The 17045-nt window shown below is 37.7% G+C and overlaps 1 protein-coding gene across 1 annotated transcript in view; it reads right to left on the bottom strand.

Annotated features, from left to right (window-relative positions):
* Positions 1–17045, bottom strand: part of ADGRD1 (adhesion G protein-coupled receptor D1) — a 171162-nt gene that overhangs the window by 138540 nt on the left and 15577 nt on the right. The window contains exons 8-15 of the mRNA XM_009666669.2: positions 13863–14042; positions 12465–12719; positions 8739–8803; positions 7656–7811; positions 4624–4683; positions 3412–3529; positions 2346–2456; positions 508–583 (exon numbers count right to left, since the gene is read on the bottom strand). Coding sequence (XP_009664964.1) covers positions 508–583; positions 2346–2456; positions 3412–3529; positions 4624–4683; positions 7656–7811; positions 8739–8803; positions 12465–12719; positions 13863–14042 — 1021 coding nt within the window. The remainder of the gene's footprint in view (positions 1–507; positions 584–2345; positions 2457–3411; positions 3530–4623; positions 4684–7655; positions 7812–8738; positions 8804–12464; positions 12720–13862; positions 14043–17045) is intronic.

Below are 17045 nucleotides of genomic sequence, written 5' to 3' on the forward strand. Positions count from 1 at the left end.
CAGCTCTTAGTTTACTTTATCTTATCTGCTAATGATTTCATTGGTACAGCATATAAAAAAAAGGGCATTGAAGTATTGCATGGTTTATTGTTGTAAAATTATCTCACACGCTAATAGGATCAGCATTCAGAGCTTTTCTTAGGAGGGATGTTATGTTTTCTTGTTTCATTTAAGTGCAAACATTGTAAGCATCAGGCGAAAAGATATAATTTGTGTCTTAAGAGACAAAGATTAAAATTATGAAATTCTAATATCCGATCTGATGAATGGAAATAGGAGACAAGGAAAGACAAACATGTTGCTATGGGAATCTATTTTACTGCAGCATAAAATAAAACATCTAATATAAGGCTTAATCTCTCTCTAGTTAACGACTAAATGTCCTTAGCATTGCAGAATCAGGATTACGGCTCATAATTTATTTACAGTTCATAAAGACATGACTGTTATAAAGGTATATCACTAAGGTAATAAACTGTAACAGTGTGAGAATTCCAAGATACTTACTTGGTATCCATAGGGTTGATATTATGAAAGAAACAGTGCATGTTATGGTAAAGCAGGCCAACAATGGTTATCCAAGCTGCAAAAAAGGCAACAGAGGTTATTCCTTAGAGCAGCAGTTCCAAGAGACATTTATCTCCTAGACTTGAAACTCCCTGTTAATTAAGAGCCTTGACTTCTGTAAACGCTCATATCTTTACTTCAGTAGAATTCCAATTACTCTATTAAATAAATGCAAAGGTATGAACAGCCTGCAGGACAAAACAGGAAACATCAAATGTAAAATAGAAAGACACCTGCCCTGTGCAACTATACTTTCAAAATGAGTCAGTTCTTAAAGCAATCTGTTGTCAATTAGAAAGCCTCCATGAGAACCATGTCACTAGAAACAGCTGCATGACATACAGGAATCTGTTTGAAGGGCAGCTACAGTAATCAAGGCTAATTGAATACCAGCAACATTCACTGCCAGTTTACAAAACCCAAACATGGGCAACCAGTTTGTTTGTTGTCTGCTTGCTGTATGCATTTCAAGTGTTTATGGGTTCTCCAGCATCCGGGTAAAGAGACGGATGCATATTTTCTAAGTGTCAGCCACAAAGATGCCCTTTATTATCCCTTTTTCTGGGTTCTCACTACTTATAATGCCAACTATTTAAGGTGAAATAATAAATTTTTAAGTTAGTACACCTGTACAGTGTTAAAATGTGGTTGAAGGTTAAACTTGCCCAGTAAAGTAAGCTTTAGCTGGTTTCTAACTACCTCGAAGAGTTAAACACCCAACAGGCTGGATCATTTGAAGATACCAAGCATGATAAAAGTTCTGTATTACCAAAAAAATAACAATAAAAAAAACCACATACACACCACAACACACCCTGCGCTTGATGACAAGACTAAGTGGGAAGGGAAGAAGTCCTCTCACATGTTTTTTTTGGCATTAGCTATAGTTATTCAAGCCTCAGAGCACTCACAATGACATTTCTAGCCAAAGCCCCCTGCCAGTGCAAAGAAACAAGGCTGTCATCACAAATCAGGTAGATTCTTTAGTAAGTATTGGAGTATTTCCCACTGCAGGCTATCTGCAGGTAACTTTATGGAAAGAGAACAACCTTCCTCCAGAGGTGACTAGGAGAAAGGCCTCCAGGTAAGTTATACAGATGCAGGTAGATGCTTTTGTAAATATGCTCCCTTCGATCCTTAATTACAACACAGATAATTAACTTCAAACACATTGTAATTTTTAAATCTTAACTAAAGCTTCAGATTTTTGCAATACCATCCAATTTTGGGACTACTAAACTTTTAGCATCTGAGCTCTGCCTTTCTCCTTTGACTGTAGTTTACTTCTTTATTCTGTTTCTGTAGCTGCTGTTACTTAAATCTTTTATTTTATGGTTTAATTCCACAAAACTTTACAACATGTTTTGCATGATGGAAAACTGATACCTGATCTGATACCCTGGAATTTCTCAAAAATAGCCAGTTCAGACAACTAAAAATAAATTATGAAATTATGGTTTCCCTGATGTGAAAGGATGTCCAAATGAAGTGTTTACAGCCTGTGTGGCCAAGCTGCATTATTCCAGTTTAACTTAAGTGATTTGAAGTATTCTTCAAGGAATCTCAAACATTACTTACATTATTGCAAGAATATTGCATATTGGAAGAATATTGCATTAATCATTCATTAGTACGACAGGGAAATTGATCACCGTCAGTCACGTTGGCTTTAAAACAGAAACAAGTCAGTTACTATGAAAAATAAGGCAAACCAAAAGCAGAATGATTTCTGGATACCCTATTTACTTGATTCTGCCCCTCATTAAATTTTTCCTTACCTGTTTTGTGAAAAGCTTCACTGGGGATAGAAATATAACTCTGGCCTTGAGATGGAAAGCGATAGTGGGACAAATTCAGACTCTGAGGATACATTTTGGCCAAGGAGTAATCTGTGAGATAACAAACCCCCCCCCCAAAAAAAAAGTAAAATAACCATTAGAATTTACTTGACTATATGACTATTTAACTCTTCTAATAGTTATTGCAAGTTTTGACTTTAAAGCCCCAGCCGTTTGCAGAAAATTGATTAAATTCCACAAGTATAAAGCTGCCTTTATATCCAACTTTACGAGGGAGAAAGTGGCATGTAGAGTGTTAACATACCATGGATCACTTCACCATGTGCTCAGATACTGAGCTTAACAAGGCACCAAGGTAAGCAAAACAGATTGATACCACTCTCTCTCCTTTCTGCTGACATTTGAAGGCATTATTTTAGACCTTTAGCGCTCCGTTTGAGAATGCCAGGGTCTAAGGCAGCTTAGTGAGACTTTGTGGGGTGATTAATGGAACTGATGACTGCTCAGGTTATTTGCCCAATTATGTAGATCTCAATGAGGCAGAACAGAACGCCAGAGCAGACCAGTTACCTTTACTACCTGTAGCATCCAAAGACGCAGATGAAATTAGGGTGTTGGCATGCTAAACAGGAGTAAGAAAAATCTTCCTAAAAGATCTAAACTTGTCCTATCATTTGCAAGCTCCTGTCCCCAGATTAAGTTTTGTAGTATCCACACATTTGCAACTTCAAAGCACCACATAAGAGCTCTAGGCAGTACTTTAATTGCTTATATACTATTGGACTAATTTCATAAAATTCATATTCTAAACCCCTCCCCAACAACCTCAAGGAAGCTGATTGTGCTGTCAGAGCTGAGTACCTCTGTACTACCTGCATAACCATCTTTCTGCAACTGATACAACATTTTGTATTTAAAAGAGAAAACAATTTATTTTGATTTCTTCCTCCATGTTGGCAGAGGGGGGCCACAAGCACGCCGGTATTTATGACACCCAGGCATATTCCAGTCCAGAGGGGGAGAGAACATTTCTGCTAAATCCTACCTGCCACAGGTGATGTGCCCTCAATGGTTACAGGTAACGAGTTTTCTCCTAGATGGCGTGCCACGTGCACCATCACACAGTCAATAGTTTCAATTAAACCTCCAAATATGGGAGCAGTCTGGGGAGGGGGTGGGGAAAAAAGAAGGCTCTATAACAAAAGAAACTGCAGTTCATAGCACAAAATGACAAGGTGCCGTGCTAAATTCCTATTTGATTCATCATTTGACTGTCCAGTCAAATATGTTTCTCTACAACCTTCTCCACATATAGTGAATTACAAATTATTTTGGCAATATATAACGACTGGGGTGGGGGAGGGAGAAACACCACACACAAAAATCAAAAACCACCCTGATGCCAAACTGGTACCTGATCTTCATCAGAATATAAGTTTATACACATTATAGTTTGACATTTGTTTTGTCTTTATTAAGTCAGTGCTCCCCAGCATAAAGCTATATTCAAAATGTTTGTGTGTCTACTGGAAAACAACCCTCTAGGATGAAACTTGATGCATAAAAATCTCAGTGAATGCATGGTTTAATGGAAAAGAAATCTATTTGAATATTCATTTGCATGAGAAATGATCACAGATTTTAGGCTAAGAACTTAAATCCATCAGATATTTGTCTTTCTTCAAAGCCTTTTAGGATTCAGTAAGAGCTTAATTTAGCCTGTCCCCTTCTCTCATTATAAGAGCTCTCTATTCTGAAAACTTTGCTCCCTTAAGATTCAAACTTCAAAAGAGCTCAGGAAATTCTTGAATTCCTCCTGTTAGTATTTCTCTGCACTCCAAAAGCGTTGGCAGGAGACTAGAAGGGAAAAGTGATAAAAGTTACTCTCCCTCTCACAAAGTTTAAGTCCTCTAAACTAGGTAAGCGCTGCTATATATTTCATGTGTACTGAAAAAAGTAAATCTCCACAACAAAAGTTTTAAAATATCTAGTATTTCTCAAATTCATAAAAAGCCAAATTTGGAGTAGAAGTCATAAATCATAGAAGTTCCCTTCTTTTTAGTGTTTTTGAGCCTTAAAATAAAATGATTTTTTATCTATGGATTTTTAATTAAAATATGAAAGTGACCTGTGAGAAAACAAACAAGTCATACCGTCAAGAAGTTCTGTCTTGAAGACTAGAGGCAACCAGTTTCATTACTATCTATAAGAAAATACGCACCTGAATTAACTTACAAATCTAAGCTATTTGTCTTACCTTTGATTTATCAGTCCAGGCAGGCAATAAATGAAAGTCTTCAACAGCTTTTAAAAAGGCCTAGAAGATAAATAAAACTGTATTATTTGATTACTTATTCATCAGCTATATCACCAGGTAAGCACGTAAAGCAGATCTCTGCTAGGATTTCCTTAGATTTATTTTAAAATGACAGACTCATTTTCATGCAAGTCACAGATTCATCCCCTACCTGCCAGCTCTCTCATCACATTTTGTATGGTGACATTTTAAAGTAATAGTTTGTGTAATAAAAGTAACACCCCTGTGAGACTCCCAAAATGCAACGGTTACACTACAGCTAAGGTGACAACACTGGAACACAAAGAAAGTGAAGCTATGGAAACTCATGTAACACTAATACCTAGCCTTATTAAGTAAAGAGGTATTTCAGCAGCACTGGGTATATTTCTAGTCCCCATTACCTGTTCAATTTGATTATCTGCTTAACTTTTGCACTTCAAGGTTGTTTTTGAGGTCAGGATCCATCACGGTGAGCACTGCTCAAGCACTCAGCACAGTACAGTCCTTGTCCTAAGAAGTCTTACTGATGAAGACAAATAGGAGGAGGGGAAACTGGAGCACAGAAAGTGACTGGCACCCAGATCACACAGCAGACTATGAGAAAACTAGGGTCAAAAGCCAGGTCACTCCATTCCCCACCTAAACAATAAGAATATCCCCAGCTTGAGGCAAGGTACTTAAACATCCCTCACCAACAGCGTATGATAGGCCAAAATAAGGACTTGGGTTTTAAAAGTGAAATCTGTGTCTCCTGCTTCAACTCCTCTCTGCTAAAATGTCTTAAAAGCATCAACATGGTTACAGGAAAGTCCTACTGAGAAACGTAGAAGAAAGCAGCAACGTTGTTTTCTGAGGACACTTTTGCAAGCCGTAACACGTGGGGCAGCACTGAAGCTTTGTTATGTGATCTTTACCCTTAGCGGCTACAGGATCTTTGCCCCTTTCAGTGTGGAATTCTAGCCGGTATGCATGAAAGTTATCCTAAACCTGGGACCCATCCTGAATTGTCCAGAGTTTTTAGGAAGGATCTCTTTCCACGCCACAGGATGCGTCCAGAATTACCCCAAAGAGGATACGGTACACCACTAGGAAGGGAGGGAAAGCAGGAGGACTAGACCTACTGAGCAGAACAGAATTACAACAGAAAATGTAAACAAGATTTGTCAGCAGCAATTCATTATAAATACATGTCAGTAACCAGGAAGCTTGTTGTACAGCACTTAAAACTTTTTTTTTGTGCTGTGAGGCAGATGACAACCAGGACAGAGATAACTGGAGAAAAGAGCATGCACACTCAGTTCCCGCCTTTCAGGGAATTAGCTGCAGACAATACAAAGCTAAACCATCAATCAGACAAATGACAGAGTCTGTATGCATGATCAGGACTCTCTTGTGTTTATTTCCTAAAATAGCTTTGCTAAAGATAATCATGCCATGTGTTTCTGTCTGCACATCACTTTCGTGCCACACAAAGCAGCATCAGATAGCATGAATGAGCAACAAAATGGCAATTGCAATGATGTGGGAAACAGGTATGATAACTGACAGGATGACATTCCATTTTCAGATGAGATCCCACACACAATTTTTAGTGAAGTAAAGAAAACAACATATTAAAGCTTTTTAGAAGAGTTTTTGCTCCATATTAAACTGATCCATAAAATCCAAGCTTTAGAGTTTGCAAATGCTAAGCCTTTAACACAAACTAGCAATTGCTGCCCATCTATTTTGCAAGATAATTTATTTATATTGTTTGTCTGAGTAAATAACCCTTGCCACCCTTGTATTACCCACATGCTTAGAGAAACAATCACTGGTGAAGCCGGAGCTGATTACTGTAATAATAGCTTTTTAGCCTGCTGAAATCGGGGAATTAGCTGCCCATCATTTTACAGGAAGCTAACTTTATATTAGCAGAAAGTAACCCCTTGTCCCCAGTTCAAACAGCAGAAAGCTTTTTTCTTCATTTTTTCTTTGCAGTTTAACTTAAACAAGAATGAATTACTCAGCTAGGCTTTGGACCTGATCTCGCAGTAAATGAATTTTAGTGGAGACTTGCAATACGTCTACCACAGGAGTCCCTGCTGTGATTGCAGCATAGCATAAGATAAGGGCATTAATTCACAAAAGCTAAAGACACTAATGTCACAAACAGTCCCTCTCCCACAGGTTACCACCTCCAACGCAGAGCTGGCAGAGCAGGGTATGTTCCTATGCCTCAGCCATTTCAGAGTCCAGCAAGAATAGTGCATGACTTTGCAAAAGAGAAACTGTTGGACAGGCACAACTTACCCTGTTCACTACAGGAGCAATAAACACTAACAAAAGGTTGGGTAGACAGCAGTAATTGATAACATTTTAACCCTCCACTGTGAGATTTAAAATAATTTGCTTGTGTATCAGTAGCCGTCTATTGCAAGAGTGTGGAACTCAAAGACATTAGATAATAAGCATATGGATGGGCAGTTAGGCTAGGCTTAGGTCCAATACAGCCACGACTAGACTGCTTCATGTATCCAAGTTAACTAGTTTGTAATATGCCTCCATTTTGCCGCTGTCACTGCCATGATTACAATTGTCTTCAAGTCCTATGTCTAACAGAGGACTGTCAAACTCAGCCTCACTTTAGATCACCTGGGCCACACAAAGACATGCTAAAACTTTTCCAGGAATGCATTCACTGGATTCACATGCAGTTGTAAATAATTCCACAAGAAATTATTTTTCCTTCTCTGTTGCCTGCTTAACTACATAGTTATTTTTAATCTGTAGTCATGGTTCCAAAGGTTTAGAATTTAAGTATTAAATAATGTCCCAGACCTTTAAGTCATTTTCTCTAGTTGAAGCTCATGTTCTGACACTTATTAAAATAGCTCTAGCTTTTTTCATATGTATATTTTGCAATCAGCAAAAATTGTCAAAGCTGCATTCTATGTTTCAGCTTCTGGAGCAAGTTCACCTGGCTTCACCCACAGATCTGAAAATTTTACCTCAGTCAGGTGTAGAGCAGTATTTTCTGACAAGGATTTGTCGGGCAAGCTGAATGATATGTTTTCTAGGTAGTTCAGCATAGTATCTGGGAAGTGGAAGTTTCTTCTTTCCTCAGTCAGATTAGTTATGATGGGATGATAGGCATTTGTAGACAGCTGCAGGGGAGAGAACTCATCAGAACTTTTTGGAATAGGCAGTTATTATTTATGTTTTTAGCCTCAAGGGAGTTCAGAGACAGTCTGTCATTCTCTGAGAATCACTACAGCATTGTCAAGCAATGTAACTTCAAGACTTGTCTTATGTGTTTCTCCAGCCCTAAAGCTAAAAAAAGCAGGTTTCTGACCCCGTCTTTTTTCTCCTCGTTGGATAGAACACAGCCTAGTATGACCACTGGGATTACACAGAAGAAACTAGGTAAACCAAGGGAAAAAGGAAAGCAGATGAAGAACAGATAGATAAGAGTTATCTGAATCAGAGACACACATGGCTTTTTTCATTAGCACTTCAGGTCATATCTGCCATGGTTTCCTGAAAGTCTCTGAACGAGATAACTAACAGAATTTTGACACTACAGATATCAGGCAAGTGAAAATAAGCTGCAACAGCTATTTGCACATAGGCTGACTAATTGTACCTAGACTACACATTTTTATTTAATTTTAACTCTTTCAACATTTTCTAAACGGATGAAAACTAGTTCTATTCTTTGGAAATTAGAAAAACTGGCTATCAAAATAAGCAAAAATATTAACATTTTTGAATATCCTCCTATATCTACAGGAGACACTGAAATATTTCAGAAATTTTAGTTTTTCATTTTTGTATATAGAAAATAGATTTGTCTTTAACAGTGAATTCCCTGCATCTGTCCTAGTGCAATCCTATTCTTTTATTAAGGATTCTGTAGTTTGCCCATCTTCACTTAGTAACTGAAAATTCTCCTTATGCACATCTGAAAACCTTTATAATTGGGGTACTAAAACAAATGCCATTAACAAAAACTAAATTGTGGAGGATCTGTAACCCTTTGTAACATACACACATTCTAATGTTACAATAAAGAGTTATGAGGACCGTCATACCACAGGCCTTGTAGTGGTTGTCATCATAGGCCATGGAAGTGTTGAAGAAAGCACAACTTGTACACCTGGGGAAAATAAAGGCTGCTTTAATACATACATACGAACAAGAAAGAGTTTACTAAAACTGTATTCCCACCTCAGGTTGGATCAGTTCTAACTAGAAGCCATCATACTTGCTGTTTGCATTTTACTTATTTCCAGTACTGGAGGCTTGTTTAAACAATTTCTTCTGCTGTTCTTCTCAATTTATTCCCCCCTCCCACCTTTCTACAATTGAATTTTGCAACCTAATACAAATCTTAAACGCTTAGTTAAAACTTTCTTTGCAATCAGGAATTTCAGTGTTATTTGCAATTCATGGAAAATCCCTCTATTAAAAAAAGAAAACTGCATGATTAAAACATTGACATCAAACTTCCTTCTCTAGCTCTGTCACAGACACTTTGGTAGGCTATTTAGGGCAAAGTTTTCAAAATTCCCTATGCCTTATGAAGAATAAAGAGTCTATAGGCACTTCTGAAAATCTCACTCATGACCTTCTGGTACTTCAGTCACCTGTCCTAGGCTCTCTGTTTAGATTATACACTCTTTAGAACAGGGACTGTGGACATACAGACACTGGATAAAAATGAGACTCAGGGCTCAGCTATAGTTTCCAGACGCTAGTGTTGTCTAAATAATTATGTCTTGAGTCTAAATTGCTTGAGTGCTAAAAAAAGGTCACATACATGAAGGTTAAATCAGAAGGTGACTTTCAGCAAAAATCTTTAAGAAATACTCAAAGCCAATGAAAATCCTTCTGTTGCTTGCAATGAAAACAAGGCACCACCCTCAAACAGGATACAAACATCTATAGATACAGGGGCATATTAAAGCCTATGGGGCATGTTAGTTTTGCATTGAAAAAGTACCAGGGGTCAAGCAGGCAAAATACAGCCTCCACTAGGAGTATGAGCATATTGTAGATAATGTCTCTACTAAGTATCTGAGTTGATTTCAAGCAACAGTCAGGTTGCCATTTATCTAGCTTTACTAATAAACGTCACCCACCAGAACTATATCCATTGAAAATTACCATATGAGCATGTCATAAGTGATTTGTCAAGACAAAAAAGAATAAACTCGATTTTGGATGGTTTCCAGCTGTTCAATTTTAAACATATTGATTCCTCTCTGTGCAAGGAGATTTATGGGTCATTTGTGATAGCGAAATAAAATTTTCTTCTAATCTATGTCTTCCCAAGAATTTATGTGCCGAAATATCACACTCCTGGGCAAAATCAAACAGTAGTGGTATAGACTGGTCACATTTTTTTCATACATCCAAAAAGAACATGATCATTCCTTCTATTAAAAAACACAAGCTGTCCTATTAATTTTCTTATGTCAGACCACAGTAGCCCAGCTTCGCCCCTGGTTTTAAGTCTCCAAGGTCAATAAATAGATGCCAAGGCCGACTTTCGTTTACTATGTTGATTACTATTGTAACATTCCTTGCTTCCTGAGAATGTCCCAATTGCATCTATCAAGATGGAAATTAAAAAAAAAAGCAAAAACAAAAACACACACACACACTGATCAGTCCATGTCACCGAGTAAAAAAGCAAAAGTCAATACTCCACATTTCTCAGGTGCTGAGAATCACTTGAGCACTTAAAATATTTGCTTAAAGTTCATAACATTTACAGAAATTATACCTAGAGTTTGTTTCCATTCTAATCTTAAGCCCCCAGAAAACACACATCAACCTTTTAATTAAGAGACTAGAAATTTTAGATTTTCCACTGAAAATTGATAACCCTGCTTCAGATAACCCTGAAGACCTATGAACTACGGCTTTGAGAGAAGATGAGGAAAAAAAAGCATTTCATGTCATGCAAATTACAGCAAACTCGCAAAGTCGCACAGCACAATAGGACCATCTCAAAACATAAATCACTTGGAGAACTTGCTATACTACTTCAAAAAAAACACAACAGGAATGGAGAGAGAAGATGCAGACAAAATTCTGTCTAACTCTTTAAATTTAGACTTCAGCAGAATCTGAGTACCCAGTTCTTTCTGAAGTCTTTGAAAGCCTCAGCTGCAAGCATTAACATTCAGCAATCAAACACTCTGACCGCCATAACCTCCCGTAAGACTGCAATGTCCTAATGCATAATAATGTGGACACAAACTTGTTCCATGGTTTCCAAACCACATGAATACAGGGAATAATTACAAATTTAACCTCAGAACAGGATTTGCATTCATAGAAAAAGCTTTCCATGATGCTTTATTTGTTAGAATGAAGATAGGAGGCTAGAAGAGTGGAATACTTCCAAGGATGGCTGCGCATTCACAAGAATTTAAGGGGTTAAAAAGAGTAGTTCTCTTTGTATTTATATAAGTCATACCTCTGACAGTGAAACAGGGCACATATATAAATGGGTCAGGTCAATTTGAAAATCCACGCCTCTTGAGTTTAGCAACATAGCATTCTTCTGCTGTTGCATTAAATCCAGGAACGTGATTTATGGTGGCTCTGGGTTGGATAGGTTATAGTAACCCTAGTTTGTTGTGAAAGATACAACAGCCAGGTACAACAGCAATTTTTCCAACATGACTTGAATGTTATAAAGTTAATAAAATTTAATTAAGATTTAAGCAGAGAACAGAAAATATATACTATTTCTGGTTTTAAATGAATACTCTCCAAAGCAGACTGCCTGAAGACATAAGAATCACTTTTTAAAATGCAAAATTTTTGAAAGTAATTGATTTGCATTGCAAAGCAAATAGATTGCTCCATTATATACGAGCTGGAGGTTTTTTCAGTGGGTTCAATCCTAAATAAACTGGATTGCTGCAATCAAACCTGGAAGTCAAATGCATGCATTCTCATTTTGAGGGTTTCATCAGAAGTGCTGTGTTTTTCAAAGAGCTTGATGTGAAAGTGGTTTCCATTGGTTTTAAAGGACAAGAGTGACAGGTTTAACTGCTTTAGATCTCAACAGTCTAGTAAAAATATATGAAAGCAGCAAAATTGCTCACGAAGTCAAGTGGTTAAGATGCCCCATAGCTTTAGTTCAGAACTGGATGTTTTCTAATTGCTACTTACACACGAGCACTTTATATCAACAAGCCTTTCTGATAGTAAAAGGTTTATAATAATGATCCATAGAACGGCTGATGGAGTTTACTGGCCATTGTCTTGCAAGTCTGACATCTTTGTTGAAATCTCAATTGTTTCACTCTTACGCATTCTATTTCAGCTAATACCGTTGTTATAGTTCACAAGCATACATGAGTTAAGTCTTCATCCTTCCAGGAACTGGGAAGATAAGCATTATCATCCGTATCTTCTGGGATCACACTAAGAACGCACTAAGAAGCTGAGCTGGCTTTAAGTTACACAGCAACTAGAGTGCAATTTAAAAATCTGCAATCAGTGTTCTATTCTACCCCAAGTCTAATTACTGCTTCTCTTCTCTTGATCCTATGGGGTCTAACAATGGCTACATACTTCCGGTTTTGGTAACCTTTGTTGACATTTTAAAAGGAAAATGAGATGAAAAGCACACAGAGACAGTTGAAAGTTTCACTGGCATTTATACTTGCATTTTTGTCAGCCTCCAAAAAAGTATATTCAATAGCTGAAAGTTGTAAAACAGCAGCAAAAAAAACCCAGACTTAAAGTCAGCACCTTTACAGAAGACTTATGACAACAACAGTACATACACTCACCAATAGCAGCTGTAAAGTACTGCTCAATTTCATTGGGGGTGAGTGCCCGTTCCCATATAATGAACTCATCAAATGCCCCATTCACATAGCGCTTAGTTTGATCCCCTTCTGTCCCAGTCAGCAGATTTGCACTGGGGTCTCCATAATCATAGAAAACTTTCCCATCTGGATCAGTTGTATTTAGAGTTCCATTGACATAGACCTTCAGCCCTTCTCTTGATTTCCAAGTGAAGAGAATGTGTGTCCAATAAGGACCTGCAAAATATTGATAGTCACAGCAAAATCCATGAGTCAATTCCATTTAGAGTCTTTCCTAGTCGCTAAGTTTTTACTAACTTTTGCAATGCTATAGAGCTACATAGGAAGTGCTAACAGTTATGGAACACTGGTGTCATGTATGTTAATCTTTATACACATGGGGAAGTCCATACTTCAGCAGAATGCCTGTTAGCTTTTGCCTGAACTCTTATTTGGGATCACTGAAGTTGCATAAATTAGATTTGAAGTCTCTCCAAAACTGACTCAAAAACTCTCCATTCAGCAACAACTGCATAAAGACTGCAAGAACTGGACAACAGGCAAATAGATAAGCTAGAAGTTGTCTGTTTTTATTATACTTCAGAGGCCCAAAACATAACATTCATTTTTACGTGGCTAGAATAATTCACAGATACACAAGTTACTCTTCCCTTTTAACAGCTCATCTTAAAATGTCATTTCTAAACTGGCTTATTAAGCTGTATAGCTCTGTTACGGTGAAGAAAGTAGTATTTTCCCAGTCTAAAAGTAGTTAAATTTAAAAAAAAATTTAGTGACTGCCAGTGGCATTATCAGGATCCAAGAATTCGTTCCAGTCATCAGGTAATGCCTTTTCCCAACAATACACAGTTTACATCAAAGATAGAAGCAGGAAGGTATTTTCTGTTAAAAAAGTGTTTATTAATACCATGCAAGGCATACAAAACTTGATACTTAACAGATAACTAAATGGCCAAACCACTGAACATATAGTAAGATAGTCATCAAATGAAATCTCAATTTGGGAGGCACTATAGCATCACACATATACAGTTTTAGAATATACTGAGAACTGTTAGGGATTAACATGCATTCCTCACTCCATTGTTTCCATGTAAGCACCCATTAATCTATTGATGTCAAGAGACTTTAGGAACTCTTGGAGTACAGGTCCAAGAATATTTACTGAATGGCATCAATTCACCCTTTCTCTCTCCCCACATCAAGAGAGCTCTGAGGCTGAGCTGTATCTTTTTCTTCTCCCCTCTCCTGTCCCAAGCCTACTTCTCTTTCCTGGAGTTGTATTCTTAACATTATATCTCTCTGAAAGAATAAAGCAAAGCATAACAAAGAAATGAATGAAGAAAAGGTGATCTTTACCTGGTGGACTAAAGCTTGCTTTCCATTTCATCATTGCATTTCCACGGGTGTAAAATTCCACTGAGCCCTCACCTTCGTTTGAGCAGATTTTGAAACCACTGGAAATTACTTGTCCACCAGAGGCAGGGGGAAACTTAGCCTGCTGATCTTGAGTCTTCCAGAAAAAGGAAAACGTTACTCCTGATGGAAGCAAGTGATGGGATTTTAAATGAACAACAACAACAAAAAAAGAAGAATTAAAAGCTTCCAATACTGTAGAACACAGAGTGGAAAGGACAGATCATCCGCTAGCATAAACAAGGACAGCGTTTTTGGAATCAACAATGCTTTAACAGTTTAAACCGAATTAACATCTATTCCTTGGTTTTTGCATCACACTGTCACATACCCAGCACATAGTAATGCCCACTGCTTCCTGAGTAGCTTCTCTCAGTTGAAACTAAAGTTTCTGAGCACCAAAAATAATGAAGTCTTCCCTCCTAAGATTTATCCTTCCATTCCCTTTAGTTCTTCATCTATTTTCATTACCACTGCAAAAATCTCATCTTCCTGTGATCCCCTTTCCTCCTGTGATCTTCGTCAAAACACAAGCTGCCTTCACGTCTTCATTTCCTCCCCCAGCATCTACACCTTTCTTCAACATTCACCCAACGCCAGCAGAGCAAGAAGCAGCACATTGACTGCTTCCAGGCTATTGATATGCTGCCTGGCTGCCAACATGCCTATGCTTACCAAGTAGCATCCATTGCTAATTATACTTTAATTCTTATAAGCATGTTATCACCTGTGTTTTCAAATTTCAGTAATCCGCTAATTGCGGAAAGCAAAGAACCAATGTAAAAGAAAGGGATATCACATACAGAGCCACAGTCAAAATTCTGATAAAAATCAAAATATCCCTTCCAAAGCGTGAATGCAATCCTTGCACACACGATTACTTTGTTCACAAGTAATCCTGTTAAATTCACTGTAAGTTTTGCTATTTTTCAGTAAACCTGAAGAGATCTTCATATCACACAAGAGTGAACAAATATGATTTCTCTAAAGATTGCTTATTTCTTCAATAAAGGTTACCTCAAAATGCTCAACTGAAATGTAAGTTTCAAATCAAATGTTCCTCCCACTTCACAAGTTCACACTGCCTCTGCTGTAAAGAGACTCTGCAGTCAAATGCAATTACAAAGAAAGCAGTTAGAACTAAACTGCTCCTAAAAATGTTCATCTCAGAATTTATAACACAAAGTGCTAAGAATAAAACCCAAGTTCAGTGCAGGTTGAGAAAATGCTTACAACAGAGTACAGAAGTGGAAGAGGTTTTACCTCATAAAATCATAGAATTAAGCTGGAAAGGACCCCTGCAGATCATCTAATTTAACCTCCTGCTCAAAGCAGGGGCAAATTCAGAGTTATGTCAGGCTGCACAGGGTTCAGCCAAGTTTAACATCATCAAGATGAAGATCTCACAAGCTGTCTGCGCAAACTGTCCCAACGTTTAGCCACCTTCCTCATAAAGATTTTTCTTAGATCTATACAGAATTCCCCTTATTACCACTTGTCTCTGTTGCTTCTCACACTTCTACTGTGTACCTCCAAGATAGTTCAGCTCCATTTTCCTCTATAACCACCCATCTAGTAGTTGAAGAGAGCCCTTAGCATTCTCTTCACGATAAAGAGAAAAGCTTCAGCCTCCTCTCCTATGTCATGTCATCCAGCCCCCTTCTTAGCTCAGTAGGCCTCTCCTGGACTCACTCCAGTTAGTCAGCATCTCTTTTGTACAGAGAAGCAAGGGGAGCAAGAGGTAGACTTGGTACTTCAGATACAGTCTGTTGAGTGCTCAATGGACGGGAATAATCACTTCCCTTAACCTGTTGACCATGCTCTTTTGACATGTAGTCACAATATCTGTCTGGATGATTTTATAGTCAGTAGCGTTCGCAGGCTGCCCAGGCAGTATAAACTTTGCCAATTTGCTGCCAGCTAGCCCAGCTCAAGTTAATGAGGCCCTCAAACTATTATGTACTTTTCTTGTTAAAACCAAAGAATTATGTTTCATAATTTTATGATTAAAGATGGCAATGCCTCAGACATATCAGCTCACTAGTCAGAAATATTTCCCCCCGCTACTCTGAACATGGTTTTTTTATACTATTCCACATATTTTGTCACACTAACTTAGCAGAAATGTTAAAGTTTATATTATTGAAGAATAAGTATTCAGATATGTAGGTATCTTCCTATCTAAGTGATCTTTGTTTATCCACATGACAGTGCCCAATTTATATTATCTATACACCATTCCCAAAATACTGTATATATGATAAAATAATCACCAAGGACATGCTAATTAATTATCATTAGCCTCATATACTGATTAATGTCTATGAACAGCCTGAGTTTGCCAGATCTTGATGTACAGGGGTTGAAAGTTATAAATGCAGTGAACTCCCAACACAAGAATTTGAGATCTGTTGCAAATACATTGCAAAACCCTCATCTGCGGGCAAGTCTGGGTTCTTGCTTTGGCTTTTCTAGCATACCAGTAACAGGTTGAAACACTGATCCAACTCTTTTTCCAGAAAGCCGTGCATTTCCCTTGTCCCTACATGCTGTCCTTCACAGTCCTGGTAAAAGAGCCATCAAGGCTGACTATGTTCATGTATTTTATTATGCCTGTTAAAGAGGTTCCTCTATCAAAGTGTTTCACAATCTTCTTCCATGCATCTTCACAACACTCCTGTAAGGCAGCGGAATGCTGTTGTCTCCTGTTTATAAATGGGCAGTTGAAGTTTAAGCGATGCAGATAAAGATTAAGTTATACAACAAGTCTGTGGTGGAACTGGTCTCCACTATCTTTGACTAGTGTCTGTCCTATTGGATGATCCTGTAGCTACTGTAACAGCCTCCAGCAAAAATTATAGACCTCCCTCCCCCTTACATGGATTTCATCACTTCATAAGTGAAGAATGCAAAAATAAAGCTCATTGTAAGCCATACAATAATTCTACTGGAATTTTAAAAAGTAATTTTTCCCCCCAGACAGCTTGATAGAATACAAAAAATATTTTTGGTCAAACATAAATTACATCTTTTCTCACTAGATGCCCACATAAACCTAAGGCAGGTAAGTTCTGCTTTTAGCTAAATATATCATTGTTTATTTATTTCTTCCATCTTAACTCTGGC

This window comes from Struthio camelus, chromosome 17, assembly GCF_040807025.1.
Source record: "Struthio camelus isolate bStrCam1 chromosome 17, bStrCam1.hap1, whole genome shotgun sequence".
Taxonomy (NCBI): Eukaryota; Metazoa; Chordata; class Aves; order Struthioniformes; family Struthionidae; genus Struthio; species Struthio camelus.